This window comes from Gopherus evgoodei, chromosome 14, assembly GCF_007399415.2.
Source record: "Gopherus evgoodei ecotype Sinaloan lineage chromosome 14, rGopEvg1_v1.p, whole genome shotgun sequence".
Classification (NCBI taxonomy): Eukaryota; Metazoa; Chordata; order Testudines; family Testudinidae; genus Gopherus; species Gopherus evgoodei.
The window spans coordinates 27,368,771-27,386,752 of NC_044335.1; the positions used below are offsets into that span (position 1 = coordinate 27,368,771).

The following is a 17,982-nucleotide window of genomic DNA, read 5'->3' on the forward strand; positions in this document are numbered from 1 at the left end:
ATTAACTCTGTTCCTTACAAGGCCTGAAACTCAAATACGGTAGCACTTGGATCAAAATGGAGAGTGTTCTATGTGCAAACTGAGTGAAAGGCAAAGATTTTAAAAAGCATAAGTATCAAGAAACTGTGTTTGGTCTTTATGTTTGAATAACTTAAGCTATTAGTAGCATAGGCAATGTCCCTCCAAACATGTGATATAAGTAAATACCAAAGATCCAATCTATTCTGTAATAACTCGGCAGAAGGCCTGAGCAGTGACATGAGTGTAACTTTGAGATCCAGAATTGGTCAGGATTCCACTGTTGGCTTTAATGGAGTAAGTTCCCAGATGTGGTAAAGCAGTAGGAAAGAGGGGCCAATGTGTTATGCAGAAATGAATAGCAGGACTAGCCTGTGCCCTAGATGCCTGAACAAACTGTCATGTGGAACCTAGTAAAACTGTTGCATTGAGAAGCACGTGACAAATATACGAGTCCTGGATTTTGCCCATTCTTTTGGAGACAGGCTCAGAGACCCCCTTTGTCATCTCAGTCAATCTTACACTCACTGTTCACTCCTCTCGGCAGAGGAACTTGCAAGATCACTTGTTTCTGTGGAGAGACTTGTGGCAGACCACATCATCTAATTGAAAGATGGAGTGAGGTGGGGGGTTTGGAAAGCAAAACCAAGCAATCTAAAATGTAACTGCCTTCTTGTCTATGTAGTGAGACGTGTGCTGGGGAGGGAGGGCAGACTAGGTGTATGCAGATGTCTTGATGCACTACATAGATGCACCTGTTTGGTTGTGTGCAGAGAACCACTCTGCCTCTGCATGTGTCAGATGTGTGCTGTTAGGTAGCCCAGAGTAGTCCCCCTCCAATGTCAGTAGACATGCAGAAACCTGGGGGCTGGATAAATGATCAACTCAAAGTCCATCCAAGTGAGCAGCAGCTCCTAGGTTCCATGCTAGGTGAGACCAGCCTACAAAGAGACAAATGTTTTTGATTTGGATAGTGCATGGTGTCAAGCTCAATTACAATCAAAGTCTGTTGCATGTTAACTGCTGGTCATCTGTGCAGGATGGATGGGACTGCCAGACTTTGGGTGGAATACGCTGCCTCCATGCTCTTGTCTCATTGGTGTTTGTTTTGTTTCTCGTGAAGGTGGACCGATATACATTGAAGAATGGCCGCCACATCATACTTCTAGCAGAAGGCCGACTCGTCAACTTGGGCTGTGCCATGGGTCACCCCAGCTTTGTTATGAGCAACTCCTTCACCAATCAGGTGTTGGCACAGATTGAGCTGTGGACCAATACTGACAAGTATCCCGTGGGAGTCCATATCCTGCCAAAGAAGGTGGGTTAGGGTGCAATCTTTTTATCTTATTTCTATATACTTGCACAGATGAACCCAACCCAGTCCTTCAGGTAGACTTTCGTAAGTTACCTAAGCTTAGAGTGCTAAAGTCCAACTTTGGCGTGTGTTCATTCAGAAGCTGACAAAATGGCCGTACAAAGCAGAAGGTGGATGAGACCTCTCCCAGGCCTGGCTAGTGCAAGGTTGTTCCATAGTACATCTTCCAGTCTTGGGTAATTTTCAGTGAAATCACCAAACCTGTAGGCTTTACACCTTTCCTTGGGAGGCCATTGCACAATCTACCAACTCACTGTTAGGGAGATTTCTCCTCTCTAAAGTTTGCCTCCTTTTCCTCTCGTTAATATTATCCAGTTAGGCCTAACTACAACTAGAGCTAGTTTGATATTTTTCAAACCTTTTGGCACCAAAATCACAAATTTGAAAACGAAATGTCCACAAAAAGTTTTCACTTGTATGAAACTTCAGTTGCAATATTTCAACATTTTTGGTGCTTTGCGTTTTGCAAATGTTTTAACAGTGGTGGGTTTTGGATTTTTTTATTTTTTTAATTTTTCAAGGTTTTTTTTGTTTTTTTTTTTTAAATTTGCTGTTGTCACAGCCTGCTCCCAATCAAAAGTTACCTGTCATGTGGTATCCTGACTGTTGGGTAGGATACATTCACTCCAGCTGTGTGTCTCATGAGGGGTGGGTTGTCTCTGATTTGGACAGCTTTTGGGTTTTGGAAACTTCAAAACTTGTTTTATGACATTTCTGCAAAGAAAAGGAGAAATTTCAATTCTGCTCTGAGCTAGTTTTGCCATGTGACCTTGGGTAACCTCTACCTCCATTTCGCCAGCAGTTAAATGGGAGCAGGGCAACACTTTCTCACAGGTATTGAGGCTAAATTAATGTTGATTGGGATTCTTAGAAACAAGTTGCCTTGTGAGGTCAGTGTTTCTATTGCCTGAAGCAGTGAACAATCTGATAAAATGGATCCATCAAGAGGCAGACATCTTGTTTACAGATGGCATCTTACCTATGAACAAGCTAATTCTTTTATCGAGTATTTGCTTATAGGAGCTTCATTGCATCAGTGTTTGTTTGGTTTTAAGGGTGCTAAACATACACCACTGATTGTCTTTGAAGTAGGGCTGCTCTTGTAGCCAGCATGTTGCTCACAACAGAGTTGGACCAGTACTTGTGAAAGGAACTCTGCGGGTCATGCTATGGTTTAAATCAATGATCTGTATTTTGGGGCTGGAGTGTGAGATGCCTTGGGAGCTAGCTTATGTAGAATTGTTCATGCTGTGTACGTCAAGGTATTCATAGCATGTTCCTCCTGTGTCTGCCCAGCTTTGGTGGCTAGTGGAGCAGGGCTTTGTCTCTGGCTTCATGCTAACTCTCCCCCAGGGACAGCGCTTCCATTGAGGCGAACTAGGCAATCGCCTAGGGCGCCAGGATTTTCGGGGGGCGGCATTTTGCTGGCGGGGGGTGGCAGGCGGCTACGGTGGACCTGTCACGGTCGTGCCTGCGCAGGGTCTGTTGGTCCGCGGCTCCGGTTGAGCTGCCGCAGGCATACATGCGGACGGTCCGCTGGTCCCGCGTGGCTCTGGGGGACCTCCCGCAGGCACAGCTGCGGCTGCTCCACCAGAGCCGCGGACCAACGGACCTTCCGCAGAAATGGCTGCGGCAGGTCCACTGGAGCCGCGGGAGTGGCGCGCGAGGCGGCGAAATGGCCGTGCGCCTAGGGCGCGAAAAGCGCTAGCGCCGGTCCTGCTCTCCCATATTTCTTTGGCTAGTGATATGAGTCTGTGATTGCAGCTGGCTCCTATGAGGAGCACAATGGGGAAGGGAGAGGGAAAACTTCCGGCCCTCCCATCCCCCTTGCGCACCTAAGCAGAGCCAACCACAATCTGGTCCTAATTGCCTAAATGTTCAGCACATCTCCGCAGACTCTGTCTGACTTGGATTTGCTACAAATTCTCCTGGGTTTTCTCTTTTAAACTTAAAATGATTCTTTGTTCTTGGTGGGAGCAGAAATCTGGATTGTATCACAACTGTCGTAAATTTACAAAAGAAACTGTCATCTGGTCTCAATTTTCGTAAACAAGCCTGCAAATTAGGCAAGATTGTCATTGTTTGAGAAAGATTCTGCTGTTAAGTCCTCGTACCTTTTGAAATGTGACCAGATCCTGAAGTGATAATGCAAAAAGGTTTTTCCTTTGGTCAATAGATTAAACAGATATGGAATTGTTTATGAAGGGTTTGCTGAAGGACTTCTAAGCTCCCGCTGCCCCTTGTTAAAATGAGCCAGAAAGGTGTTTTTGGAGGAGATTTGTGGGGATCAATCATGCTAAAGAGTGGGGGAATGCATCTCTGTCGTTCCCCTTCGGGGAAAAAAACCTTTATGTGAAGTCATTCAATGGCTATGCTACTTTAATGCCGCCCTTCAATACACAACTTCAAGCCCCCTGTGATACTATTTCTAGTAATAAAATCCAGTAAAACGGGTTGAATAAGGGAGATGATCTAACCACTTACTAAGTAACACACAGTTCATTTATGTATGTCAGATAGGACTAATTTGCATCAGTGTTTGATTTAGGGAAGTGCCTGGTACCAGAAACCCCAGTTAAAAAATGTGGCATTTGGTAGTGGAAGGTTTTCAAGAAGGTTAATGGGAGTTGGCATTAATGTGCCAGAACAGAAGAAAGATGTAGGTAAAATTAAAGTATTACTGATAGGAACATTGGAAAGATTTGTACAGACTATCTAGTGCATGTTTTGGTTGAATTTCTGTGTGTAATCAACAAAAGTACTCTCTCATCCAGAGAGAACTTTTCTGTTAGCTTGTTCAGACATTTTTAAAAAAATCCTTTTTGTGATTGTGGCAAGAGAGGGCAGACTTTTTATATCTCGGCTGGTAGCATAATGATATTTGCAAGTGTGTCTTTATCTAGTGGGGGTGCATCAGTTCCCCTAGAATAACTTGAAATCAACGCTTTCAAAGCTAACCTCGAATGTGAACCTTAACCTGTCTGCTTGCAGTCGGGAAAGGAGCCTGCTTTAACAAGGGCTGTGTGCCAATTGTTGTTGTTCGAGAAATGTCCCTGTGGTTGCTCCACTTCAGGTGTTTGTGCGCCCCTGCGTTTCTAATTGGAGATTTGCAGTAGTGGTACCTGGTTGGCTGGGCACACAAGGCAGCCATCTCGCACTGCTCCAAACGGCTACCCAGCACGCACAGCCAACCACCCCTCAGTTCCATCTCTATCGCCGTTGGCTTTGGTCGGAACAACAGCAGCACCCTCAAAACGTTGCTATTCCTTTAGTTCAACCCTTGCACTTTTATCCTTCTTCATTTACTTCTTCCTTTGTTTTTTTCTCTATTTGAGGAAAAAAACCAACCTTTTCTTCTTTTCCCCCACCTGAGGTGGCCATGCGCTTCACAGCCCAGAGGCACTCGGAAGGGACTATTCCCATTCCTTCTTTTTGAACAGCCTCTCTGACATGTCTGGTTCTCCAGGTTTTAAACGCTGTCTGATCTGTAGACTGTCATTAGCAGTCTCAGATGGTCACTCGCAGTGTGTCTGTTGTCTGGGACAGAGACAAATCGCACAGAAGTGCCACCACTGCAAAGAGCTGACAGCGAGGACTAGAAAAGCTGGGGATCTCCAAACTTAAGATGCTGGAGAAATCCCTTCGACCTGCTTCTGATTCTAAGCACAGGACACCTCCCTGTGAGCACTCACCGGCAGCTGCATCAGACATGGGATCCTCTTCAAAAACAGCTGCAAAGGATTCAGTCCCACAGAAGGCCACAGAAAAGTGGTCTCACTCATCGCCTCAGAATCTCCTAAGAATGGGGAGTCTCCGACTGCCAAATCTGCCCTGGTACCATTGGCACTGAGAGGCATCGGGACCGTCTGGCACTGGGATGGCACCAGGAGCAAAAGACCCCCCGCGGCCTAGCTCTAAGGCAGGCTACCTCATCACCAAGCAGCGTTTGCTTTTTGCAATGGATTCATGCTGCAAACTAGTTTCTTCTAAATCTGTTAAAGCAGCAGTCTCTATTTTGTGTCCAGGCTGCTTACTTCTCCTTTAATTAGTATTGATTTTTATTTGACTACCTATAGCAGGGGCCAGGGCCGCCCATGGGGGGGGGGCAAGTGGGGCAATTTGCCCCAGGCTTTGCAGGGGCCCCCACAAGAATGGCTGAGGCTCCCTCCCCGGCCCCAGCCCAACCCGACCCCTCCTCCACCCCTCTCCTGAAGCCTCAGTGCATCCAGGAGCTTCCCGGGACAGCGGCAGCGTGGCTCCGGCGGGGCCCCTGAGCTCTGCCCCGCCCAGAGCCACGTGGTAAGGAGATGGGGCTGTGAGCTCCAGGCTGAGCTCAGCTCCCTCTGCTCGGCGTGGAGCTCACAGCCCCCCATTACCATGCGTCTCTGAGTGGGGTGGAGCTCAGGCCCCGCCGGAGCCACGCTGCAGCTGTGGAGGGAAGCTCCTGGATGCACTGAGGCTCTGGGTAAGGGGTCAGGGTGGTTGGCTAAGGGGCAGGGAGTCCCAGGGACAGGGAGGGGGCAGAGGTTGCAGGGGGCGGTCAGAGGACAGGGAATGGGGGGGTTGGATTGTGGGCATTCTAGGGGTCTGTCAGGACTCAGTGGGGCGTAGATAGGGGACGGGGTGGGGTCCCGGGGTGGTGGTTGGGGTGGGGTTCTCTGGGGGACGGTCAGGGGAAAAGGAGCAGGATGGGTTGGGGATTCTGAGGGGGGGGGTGGGCAGTTGGGGGGCAGGAAGTGGGTGGGGGTTGGATAGGGGGCAGGGGCAGGCTGTTTGGGAGGCACAGCCTTCCCTACCCTAAAGCTCATTCAGCAGTTTGAGGCTTGCAGAAGAGCCAAGCTGTTAGCTTTTCCATTAGGGCTACCATCCCTTTCACTTCTCAAATGCCAAATTATAGTCTATATTTAATTTCAGTGCTATAGAGAGATTCATGTCAGGGGAGGGTAGCTTCCTTTAAAATTAGCCACTGGGGGAGGGATCGCATGAGAAGAGCAATATCCTTCCCAACGCTACCAGGGGAGACCCCCCCCCCACCCACAGTCTCTGAGGCTCCAGAGGGGTTAATTCAGTGGTTCTCAAACTTTTATACTGGTGACCCCTTCCACATAGCAAACCTCTGAGTGTGACACCTCCCCCCCCGCTTATAAATTTAAAAATATTTTTTATATATTTAACACTGTTATAAATGCTGGAGGCAAAGCGGGGTTTGAGGTGGAGGCTGACAGCTTGCGACTCCTAGTAATAACCTTGTGACCCCCTGAGAGGTCCTGACCCCCAGTTTGAGAACCCCTGGGTTAATTTAATTTTAGCACCCTGTGTCCATTCACATGCATGTGCTATTTTGAGCATTTCAGTTTTCACAACATAGGCTCATCCCAGATTTGGAACAAGCTCAAATGCTCAGTTCGTGGAGTATGTACATAATCTATACTAAAGACAAACCCACAGTAACCATCTCCAATTTGTGAGGGACCCCATGGAGCCAGTCTCTAGGAAACAGATAACTCCATGGAGGTTAAGTCCATTGATGGCTATTAGCCAGGATGGGTAAGGAATGGTGTCCCTAGCCTCTGTTTGTCAGAGGGTGGAGATGGATGGCAGGAGAGAGATCACTTGATCATTATCTGTTAGGTTTACTCCCTCTGGGGCATTTGGCATTGGCCCTTGTCGGTAGACAGGATACTGGGCTGGATGGATCTTTGGTTTGACCCAGTATGGCTGTTCTTATGTTCTAACCTAAATGAACCCAAAGTTATGGAGACAGATGAGAGTCAAGGAAGCCCCAGCAGAGTATCAGAAACCTGGAAAAATCTCTGACTGGATGGGCAGACATTTGATCACAAGCTGAGGTGGTTCAAAAGTTCTGGATTTTTTTTAAGCAGAATTTTTTTTATTGTTTCTGTAAACAATCAAACACAGCAAGCAGCAAATATTTGGCCATTCACTTCTGAAACCCCAAACCATATTCAGGTTTTGGCAGACTAATTTCAGCTTTTTAATTAAAAAAAACCACAACAAATTTTGAAGGAAAGCAGACATTGTCTGTGATTTTTTTTCTGCTTTTTAAAAACCCCTAGTTTTTGATCCAGAAAAAGTTTTGACGAACAATATTTGTCCAACCCTTTTAATGAGCTTTAGTACCTTTTAGCACTAGCTGATGCTGAGAACCAGTGATACCTTGTGTCATGGTATAATTCCCCACTCTGAACCTTAGCGTCCAAAAGATGGGGTACCAGCATGAATTTCTCTAAGCTCAACTACCAGCTTAGTACTTGTAGCGCTGCCACCAACCAGGAATTCCAGTGCCTGGTACGCTCTGGTCCTCCCAAAACCTTGCCCGGGGACCCCCAAGGATCCAGTCCCTCTGGATCTTAGCACAAGGAAAGTAAACCCTTTCCCTCACCATTGCCTCTCCCAGGCTTCCCCTCCCTGGGTTACCCTGGAAGATCACTGTGATTCAAACTCCTTGAATCTTTAAACAGAGGAAAATTCACCTCCCCCTCTCCTTCCCTCTCTCCCTCCCAGACTCTCCCTGAGAGAGACAGTAATCCTAACACAGAGAGAAATTAGCCTCTCTCTCCCCCTTCCCTTCTTTCTCCCCACCAAGTCCCTGGTGGATCCAGACCCCGTCCCCTGGGGTCTCACCAGAATAAAAAAAACAATCAGGTTCTTAAACAAGAAAAGCTCTTAATTAAAGAAAGAAAAAACAGTAAAAATTATCTTGTAAATTTAAGATGGAATATGTACAGGGTCTTTCAGCTATAGACACTGGGAATACCCTCCCAGCCTAAGTATACAAGCACAAATTAAAATCTTTTCAGCAAAATATCAATTTGAACTCCTTTCAGCCAAATACACATTTGCAAATAAAGAAAACAAACATAAGCCTAACTTGCCTTATCTACCTAGTACTCACTATTCTGAACTTATAAGAGCCTGCATTGGAGAGATTGGAGAGAAACCTGGTTGCACATCTGGTCCCTCTGAGCCCCCAGAGTGAACAACAACCAAAATCTAACAGCACAGCACAAAAACTTCCCTCCCTCAAGATTTGAAAGTATCCTGTCCTCTGATTGGTCCTCTGGTCAGGTGACAGCTAGGCTCACTGATCTTGTTAACCCTTTCCAGGCAAAAGAGATATGAAGTACTTCTGTTCTATTAATTCTTATGTATCTGTCTGACATCTTGTAAAGAAGTTTTCTCAAAACTGGGTGTGTGCCGAGATGCAGAAGGTTTATTTTTCCCAGGGCCGCTCATGGGTGCGGAGCAAGTGGGGCAATTTGCGCTGGGCCCGCAGAGGCCCCCACGAGAATGTAATATTATAAAGTATTGCAATTTTTTTTATGGAAGGGGCTGCCAAAATTGCTTTGCCCCAGGCTCCTCTGAATCCTCTGGGCAGCCCTGGCAAGGGCGGGCAAAGTTTTTGGCCTGAGGGTTGCATCCAGTTTCCAAAATTGTATGATGGGCCGGTTAGGGGAGGCTGCTTCCCCAAACAACCAAGCGTGGCCCGCCCCCCCCCATCCAACCCCCACTGCTTCTTGCCCCCTGACGGCCACTCCCGGGACTCCTGCCCCATCCAACCCCACCATTCCCTGTCCCCTGACAGCTCCTGGAACTCCCGCTGCCCCATCCAATCCCCCCTCTCCTTCCTGACTGCCCCCCAGGACCCCTGGCCCATTTAACCATCCCTTCCTCCCTGTCCCCTGACTGCCCCCCACTGCCCCATCCAATCCCCCCTCCTTCCTGACTGCCCCCCCAGGACACCTGCTCCCATTCAACCCCCCTGTTCCCCACCCTCTGACCGCCCCGATCCCTATCCACACCCCCGACCACCACCACCCCGAACTCCCTTGCCCTCTATCCAACCCTCCCTGCCCCCTTACTGCGCTGCCTGGAGCACTGGTGGCTGGCGGTTCTACGGCTGTGCTGCCCAGAGCAGCAGGACTGCCAGCCATGCCGCTCAACTGGAGTCAGCACGCCACCGCACAGCATGAAGCACTGGGTCAGACTGCGCCTCTGCAGCTGCTCTGCTGCCCAGACCATTGCACTGGTGGTGCAGTGAGCTGAGGCTGCGGGGGAGGAGGAACAGCGGGGGGAGGGGCCAGAGGCTAGCCTCACGAGGTAGGTGCTCAGGGGCCGGGCAGGAGGGTCCCATGGGCCAGATGTGACCTGCAGGCTGTAGTTTGCCTGTCTCTGATCTATAGCTTACTGTGCTCCTCACTCAAAGATCATTCTGCATCTTGGGGGTGTGTGTGTGTGTACACATTCCTTTCTCTGGGGAAAATCTAGATCTGAATGTAGGTCCATAAAATGTACCCCTTGATCTTTCTCCATTGCCTATCCCTGCTTTTATTGATCACTCTGTTCTTTGTTTGTTCACTACTTCGATACTCGCCACATAGTTTTTCATCTATAATTCCTGATTTCAGAATTCCTTTATGTGATATTAATTGTCTTACGGAAATGGGAGCATGGTTACCTTACAATGGACATTTTCCCCATTAGCTGGGGCTCCCAGTGGTTGGTATTGCAATTTGCACATTGCAGTGTGTGAAACAAGGTTGGTGTCACGTCCAACTTCGTTACAAGTGGAGTTTCGCTGTTGCTGAATTCATGAAGTGTGTTACTCTGTATGACTCTGTTCCTTTTTAGACTAAAATAGGGTAATTGCTTCCAGGAACATGCCAAGCAGATCCATTTTTCAAAACTCACACTTGGTGCTCAGAGGCATTTCTTCCAAATGTTCCCATATTAAAACCCTTACCTTATGGCTTAGTGCTTTGCACAGGTTATACATCTGGCTGATTAGCCCGTTGACTCCTTGTTCTTCCTTCAAAACAGGACTTCTTTTTATATTGATCAAATAGCTCTCGTCGCTCATGATTTATTTTCAGTCTGTGTGTTCCTCTGATGTTCAGATGCATTTTATCTGGACTGTAGCTTGCTATGGATTTTTTTTTGTTTTCTTTCATCTATGGTATTGCCATTTGTTCCTCATCTCCCCAATTACAGCTGCAGACATCTCTGCAGAAGGTTCTTTTTCTTCAGCGCAAATTCTGTAGCCATCTGCAGCACTGGTGCCATTACCTCCTTACCTTCTAAATCTTCTAGCACTGCTGTTTTCTTCACTAACTTTCCTTTTGTCCTTTTTTAGATCTTTATTTCCTTTGACTCTCTTATACAGCGTTGTCACTTTGCGCCCTTGGCTCCCTTACATTCTTTGGTGACTTGTTCATCTCTACTTTTCAAACCCTCTTCCACTTCCTATATATTTTTCTCCTCTGTTTTTCTACCAGGAATTTTAAGGTATTTTAAATCTTCCTTGAACAGAAGTTGTTAGTTGCATTCATCACAGGAGAAGCTATACGTCCTATCCAGTCAAAGGAGCCCCAGAGCACAAATATGTAGCCCAAATATGGGCATTTTGCAATCCATTTGTGTAAGACTTCTTTTTGTGCAGTAGTTTTCTTTTTTTTTAAACTGCTTTATGAAAGTCGCATTGTTCTAAAAGGGCTGCTCATTACTGTAGCCCTTTCTGTGCTGGAGATTTGGGGCTAAATACTGAACCACTTGGGTGTGTTTGACACCCAGCATTGGAACCACCTCTGGAATAAAAGGCACCAAGGGCTTACTTCGCTAGGAATGCACATTGACGTTAGCTGCCTTGCTGTAGCTTCGCTGTCTTTTCCTTAGTGAAGACACAGTTTTATACCTTCTAGGGTGTACATCACCTTAGCTAACCTGAATGTATATTCCTAGCATACATGTACCCAAACTGGAATGCCTATTAAGTCTTTTTCTGTCTTTGAGTGATTGCTCATGTCCATTCCAATAGTTGTGTTCTTGTACCGCATGCACGATCATCGGAAGGTTTTACTGTAGCAGTACCTGTTGGGGCGACTGTGGAACCCCCTGGAGCAGCGCCTTCATGGCGGTGTATATAGGTCCCTGCTGACTCACTGCCTGCTCAGTTCCTTCTTACCACCAGTGACTGTCGTTGGAGCAACTAGTCTCTTGTTTGCAAGTGTGTTCTAGTGTTTTTTCATGTACATAGTTATTACTTTTCACTAGATCTTGAGTTAGTTTTATTAGTTAGTACGTTTAAGTTGGGGGGGGAGGGTTCCCCCTGCGATATTCCCCCATCACCAGGGCATGCTGCTGCCCCAGGGGTTTAAACCATGAGAGAGGTATGGTAAGCCTATGCCCAAAGGGGATCTGCATGTTGCTTGTCTGAAGTGCTTAGGAGAGGGTGTGACGAACTGGGACTGCTTTTAATGTTTCTTCTGAATACTGTTGGGTTGCCTCAGTTTCCCCTATGCATTTGTTAAGTCTCTAGGTGGTGGGATAAGGGACCCGTGTACATAAATGGCCAACACTGTCTCCTGGGAACTGATGGCCTGGGCCCTTGTACTCTGCAAGGTGATAGCTAAAGGTGTTGGAGAACAAAGGAATCAGGTGACCTCCTGGCCCAGGAAAGGGACAAAGCGCAGAGGAGGAGGGGCTGGAGAGTGAGTCAGTTTGGAGCTGGCTGGGAATGTGGAGTGAAGTGCAGACATGGTTGTCTGGCTCACTGCCCCCTAAAATGGACCTGGCTCAGGGGTCCTGTTCTCTGTAGCTGCAAGCTCTGTTTTGAACCGTGTTCCCGTCATCTAATAAACTTCTGTTTTACTGGCTGGCTGAGAGTCACGTCTGAGTGCGAAGTTGGGGTGCAGGACCCTCTGGCTTTACCAGGACCCTGCCTGGGCGGACTCGCTGTGGGAAGGACACGGAGGGGCAGAGGAAGCTGAATGCTCCAACGTCAGACCCAGGAAGGTGGAAGCCATGTGAGCTTCTTGCCCTGAAGACAGTCTGCTCACAGAGAGGAGACTTCACCAGAGTCCTGACTGGCTTCGTAGGGAGCAGTTCCAGAGCATTGCCTCAGGGACTCCGTGACAGAGGGCCACTTGCAAGACAAGTTCACTGTTTGCAGAGGATTCAAACGCAGAACTGAGAGAGAGAGAGAGAGACACACAGACTATCACCTCAAGCTCCTCTTAATGAAGTCCGCTCTTTGGCCCCTACTGGTTCAAGAGTCTGCACTGGAAGCCTCAGTGTCTAGCACACCGGCCTCTGTGCGGGACACCTCGGCACCGAGGAAGGACTCTCATAAGGATCATTGAAGGCCACTTCCCCGCGCGGAAGATTGGCTTATTGGTGCAGCACCATTCGCAATCCCCGGTGCTGCACAAGAAGAAGGCAGCAGAGTGGAGCCGCTCCCCTGCCAAGAATAATAGGCAGGACTCCAGCGTGGTGCTTCCCAGGTGGCCCTCCCCACGCTTCCAGACTCATCACACAGGATCACAGCAGACTGCAACACCCCAAACGTGGAGTCCCTTCACCTCATGGTGTTGAAACTCCATTGCTGAACCCGCTTGAACTGCTGTATTTGGACTCCGTCAGGAAAGTTCTGTTGGGAAGCAGGAAACCCTCCACTCGCACAACGTACCTTGGCAAAGTGCTTCTTCATTTGGTCCCTACAGAAAAGTACGCCTTCGTCCCCCACCCCCCTCCCTTAGCAAGTCTCTATTCCCCTTGTGCTGGATGACCTCTTGTACCCGAAGCAACTGGGACTGGCTATATCTTCTATTAAGGTGCATCTGGCGGCCATCTCTGCCTTCCACCTGGGCGTGGGGGGCAGGTCAGTCTTTGGCAATCCCCATGGTAGGCCGGTTCCTTAAGGGCTTAGATAGGCTTTACCCCAGATGAGGCAGCCTGTTACCTAGTGGGACGTTAACCTGATTCTTTCCATACTTATGGGCCTCCCTTTCGAACCACTGGCAACCTGCCCCTTATCCTACCTTTTCTAGACGGTGGCTTTTCTGGTGTCCGTAACCTCAGCCAGAAGGGTCTCCGAGCTCAGAGCACTTGCTTCCAAGCCCCGCAACCTGGTCTTTCACAAAGACAAGAGGATGAAAGGGCTCCCTGTCTCAACCCAGCATATTTAGTCATGGATCATGTCCTGCATCAAAATGTGCTATGACCTAGCTAAAATTCCAGCCCCGCCGTTAATGGCGCACTCCACAAGAGCACAGGCATCATCTGCCGCATTCCTTGCGCAGGTCCCTATCCAAGACATATGCAAGACAGCAAGGTGGTCTTCCATCCACACCTTTACGTTGCACAATGCCATCACCCAACAGACGAGGGACGATGCGGCCTTCGGCATGGCAATCCTTCAATCAGCAAATTGGTGAACTCTGACCCCTTCTCTGTCGAAATTGCTAGGGAGTCATCTATTGGAATGGACATGAGCAATCAATAGAAAAAGAAAAGACGGTTACCCGCCTTTTGTAACTGTTCTTCAAGGTGTTTTGCTCATGTCCATTCCAAATCCTGCTCGCCTCCCCTCTGTCGGAGTATTCTGGCAAGAATTAACTGAGCTGGCAGCGGTTGGCAGGGACCTATATAAAGGCACCACTCCAGGTGGCTCCACAGCTGACCTGACTGATACTACTAGGGTAAAACCTTCCGATGATCATGCACGCAGTGCGTGCACACACCTATTGGAGTGAACATGAGCAAACACTCGAAGAACAACAGTTATGAAAGGTAGGTAACTGTCTTTTCTTTGGGGAGCTCTTCTGTGAGTCTTATGGCTTATCTGAAATCTCCCCCCGGGACACTATAGCACTCTGTTGAAATGCTGTTAGGGCCAGGGGAAGAGAGGCTGGCAGCACGGTTGGCTTTACCAGCCTAACTTTTCTTCTGTCTACCACAACCAGGCTGGATACTTTCTGTTTTTGCTTTTAGTTGACTAGCTTGCCCCCTGCTCGAGATAATGCGTGAATGTTACATTGGGTTCAAACATGCATAGTCCAGAAAAGTCTGCCAGAAGTTAATCTCTTGTCTCCTGCTTGGACTTTAGATTGACTGACCCAGGTGATGTGGGGGAAGCTGCAGCTGAATGATTTTGTTACTGACTGCTCTGGTGTAAAGAGGTCACTGTACTCAGGACACAGGGGAACCTGAGAAGAGCAGGACTGTCTCATTCTCACTTCTCTGCAGATCCTGTTACACTTAACCCATAGGGTTGGTGGTTGGGCCTCCCTGGTGTGATGGCCACCAGTGGGCACCACTTCACGGACTCCACCAGCCTTCAGCACTGGGCTGAACCTCCTGAGATTAATGTTTTCTTATTGTCTTTCAGCTGGATGAAGCTGTAGCAGCCGCTCATCTGGATAAACTGTGTGTGAAGCTGACAAAACTGAGTGACAAGCAGGCCAAGTACCTGGGATTGCCGAAAGAAGGGCCCTTCAAGCCAGACCACTACAGATACTGAGCAGCCAGTGCTACCCAAAGAACAATGCAGGGATAAAAATATTCCAAAGCTCTCACCCGTGTGTTGGGATTCTGAGAACAAGCTGTTCCCCTTCCCCCTCTCCCCACACACCCACTCAGGCATGGAGACTTTCTAGTAAAGGCATCATCCTCTCTTTGAACCAGTTGTTTAGCTAATGCATTAGTCGAGCAGATCCCATACACACTCGTATTGCCTTGTAATGTGAGGGGGGCTGGGTTGGGAGTTCTAAAACAGGGCTCCTAGTCCTTCAGATGTGCACTGCTAGTAACCTGCAGTCTGGATATGGGAACAGGCTTAACCGATAATAGTGAGGGTTAAGCAGTGACTTGTAACAGAGACGGTCCTCTGGTTCTGTGCAGTAGTTCATGAAAGCTGGATGGATGAGACAAATACCCAGTGGGCCCTGGGGCATTCCATAGCACTCTGTGTCCCCTGAGGTTAGCGTGACACTTCGTGGTTCGCTTATTCTGGAAGCAGCCTGTCTACTTAATCAAAGATGTTAGTCTGGGAGTTGATTTCCTGGGTCTGGTCCAGCTGCCTCCATCCCTCTGTATTCAGCCTCCCTCGTAATTCTAGAGGGGCGTGGGTGACTCAGCAGCCTTTTCATTTGTGATGTGATTGGCTCCGAAAGGCTGTCGAAGGGGTGGGTGGAGGGGAGGATATTTGGTTCTCTGAAACCACCAGTAGTGTGCTCCTGCCCTGATTTGGTTTTGTGAAGTGATGAGGTCTGATGTATCTTGTGCCTGTCATGGTGTCTTAAAGTGCTTTTATGAAAAACCCACAACTGTGATCTGATATCATTCTGGTCCATGCGCTGCGGGAGGGAGAGGTCTGTTTCTGTGCCATGGCTGCATCTGTTTTGTCTGTTTGCACTGCGTCACGCAGCCCTCACAACCCACTCTCACTCCTGTGTCAGTGTGCATCTGCAGGTACTCTTGTTAGCTCTTCATCATAACTAACTCAAACCATTCACGGTGCTAGCCACAGCACGGTGGCTGGGCCGGAGCTGCTGCTCCTGGCTGTAAGTCTTTCAGCACTGCTGCCCTTAACCCGTTGCATCTTCCCAGAAGATGTATGAATCTGGAGAATGAGACCTGCTCGCTCACTGTTGGCCAAGGCAAGCCTTCCTATAGCAGTGGTTCTCAAACTTGGGCCGCCACTTGTTCAGGGAAAGCCCCTGGTGGGCTGGGCTGGGCCGGGCCAGTTTGTTTACCTGCCACGTCCCCAGGTTCAGCTGATCACGGCTCCCACTGGCCGCAGTTCACTGCTCCAGGCTAATGGGGGCTACAGAAAGTGGCGCAGGCTGAGGGACGTGCTGGCCACCCTTCCTTTTAATCTTCTCATTACAAGTGCTCAGTGCTCCCAGTTTGTGCTTTATTGTGACTGTTCCACATTTATATTCCTACACCATTTATATAACAGTCCTTTCCTAAATGCAAGGATAGGAAGGTAGAGCCTAAATAAACCGTAACAAACCAAGCTCAACATGCTAGGGTTATCTACTCTTAAAATCAGTGACTCCTAGCTCACGAAGGTGCAGGAGAGAGAAACCTACATCAGCCCTCCAGCACAGTGCCTTCCTAGGGGAGGGAATATCCACCACAGAAAGGTGGTAAGGTTGGATTCCTATGCATAATCTCAGCTCCTACTCTGCTTAGAGGCCAAATGTGAAATAGAGCCTCAAAACCAAGATCACCACGGACAGGATTCATTTCTTGCATGAGGTTCTGCAACTTTGTGAATCTGCATGTTACAGTAGCAGGAAACAAGACCAGCAGGTTTGTATGGAATAGAATAATGCTGGAGCATCCACAGAAAAACGTTAATGGACGCTTAGCATCCATTGGCAGCTAGCTCCCTCCCTCCTTGCACCTCCGACCTGCTGGCGGCCCTGCCAATAAACTCCTACCCTTCCAGTGCCTCTCGCCCACTGCAATCAGCCAATCCACAGCATGCAGGAGGTGCTGGATGGGAGAGGGAGGAATAGGAGTGGGGTGTGCTTGAGGGAAGGGGGTGGGAAGAGGTGGGGTGGGAACTGGGGGGGGAGGGCTGGGTGTGGCCTTGGGGAAAAGGTTGGGTGGGGACGGGGGCTGGGGCAGAGCAGGGGCTTGAGCACCCCTGGGGCCTGGAGGAAGCCTGTGCCATTGTGTGCATTTGACAAATCTCAAAGGAGGAGGGTCTTAATTATTCCCACTTAAAAACATAGAGCTTTGTTCAACGAAGCCTTTAAGTAGATGCTTAACTTAAAGCTCAGGAGTACTGCCTTGCTCAAGTGCTTTACTGAGCCAGGGCCTCAACTTCAAGATGAGTGGTATGATTTAGCAGTCTGGATTGTAGCATCCAGGGCCTGCTGAGTTCTGCTCTTAGCTTGGAGGTTTCTCTGTAACCTTGGTTACCTTAGGTACCCGTATCTTGCAGCTGGAAAAGTACAGGTAGAGTCTCATACTTCTTTGAGTGCTTGTCACGTCCATTCCACATTAGGTGTGCGCGCGCCGCATGCACGAGCATCAGAAACGTTTCCCTTAGCAGTACCCATCGGGCTGGCAGGACCCCTGCCTGAGCGGTGCCGTTGCGCGGTGCATATATACCCCCGCTGGCCTGACCCCCTCCAGTTCCTTCTTACTGTCCATGGTGGCGCTGAAACAATCTCTTGCTCTCGTAGGAGAAGCAATCCCTTAGCTTTAGAGTACTTAGCTGCTATCAGTTCCTTAGCATTCTATTGTTGTGGACACTTGGTAGATTAGGTGCTTGGAGGCTTCCAGAACCTGCCCCGGGCTGCAGGGCGTGCCGCAGGCCCACGGGTTTAAGGTTTGCGCCACGTGCCGCAAGCCTATGCCGGTTAGTGACCCCCTGTCTATGTTGCCTGGGGGAAGCATGCCAAACAGAGAGGTGTAAGATTTGCAAGGTGTTTAAGCCTAGAACAAAGAAAGAGAGACTTCTGCTTGAAGCAGTTGTTGATGGAGGCAGCACTGCAGCCATCTGGCCCAGAGCACCAGACGCTGCTCCAGCCTCCTCAGTGTGGAGTGCCCTGGACTCATCAAGAGACCAGGTGCTGAACAAGCACGGCAAGCCATCAGCCCCGGAGAAAAGTATGCCCCAGCACCACTTACCCTCCCTGGTGCAGCCGAAGGCCAAACCAAAAGAAGGGCATGGACATTCTTCACAAAGGACACTGGCACCATCTAAGGGCCCGGGCACTGGAAAGAGCAGAATGGACATTGTACCGGCACCGGCACCAGTGGGGTCGGCA

General features: G+C 48.9%; 1 protein-coding gene across 1 annotated transcript in view; it reads left to right on the forward strand.

Annotated features, from left to right (window-relative positions):
* The window catches only part of AHCY (adenosylhomocysteinase), a 50,380-nt gene extending 34,853 nt beyond the window's left edge, over nucleotides 1–15,527 (forward strand). Inside the window, exons 9-10 of the mRNA XM_030533185.1 lie at nucleotides 1,142–1,336; nucleotides 14,580–15,527. Coding sequence (XP_030389045.1) covers nucleotides 1,142–1,336; nucleotides 14,580–14,711 — 327 coding nt within the window. The 3' untranslated portion in view covers nucleotides 14,712–15,527. The remainder of the gene's footprint in view (nucleotides 1–1,141; nucleotides 1,337–14,579) is intronic.
* The last annotated feature ends 2,455 nt before the right edge of the window (nucleotides 15,528–17,982 follow it).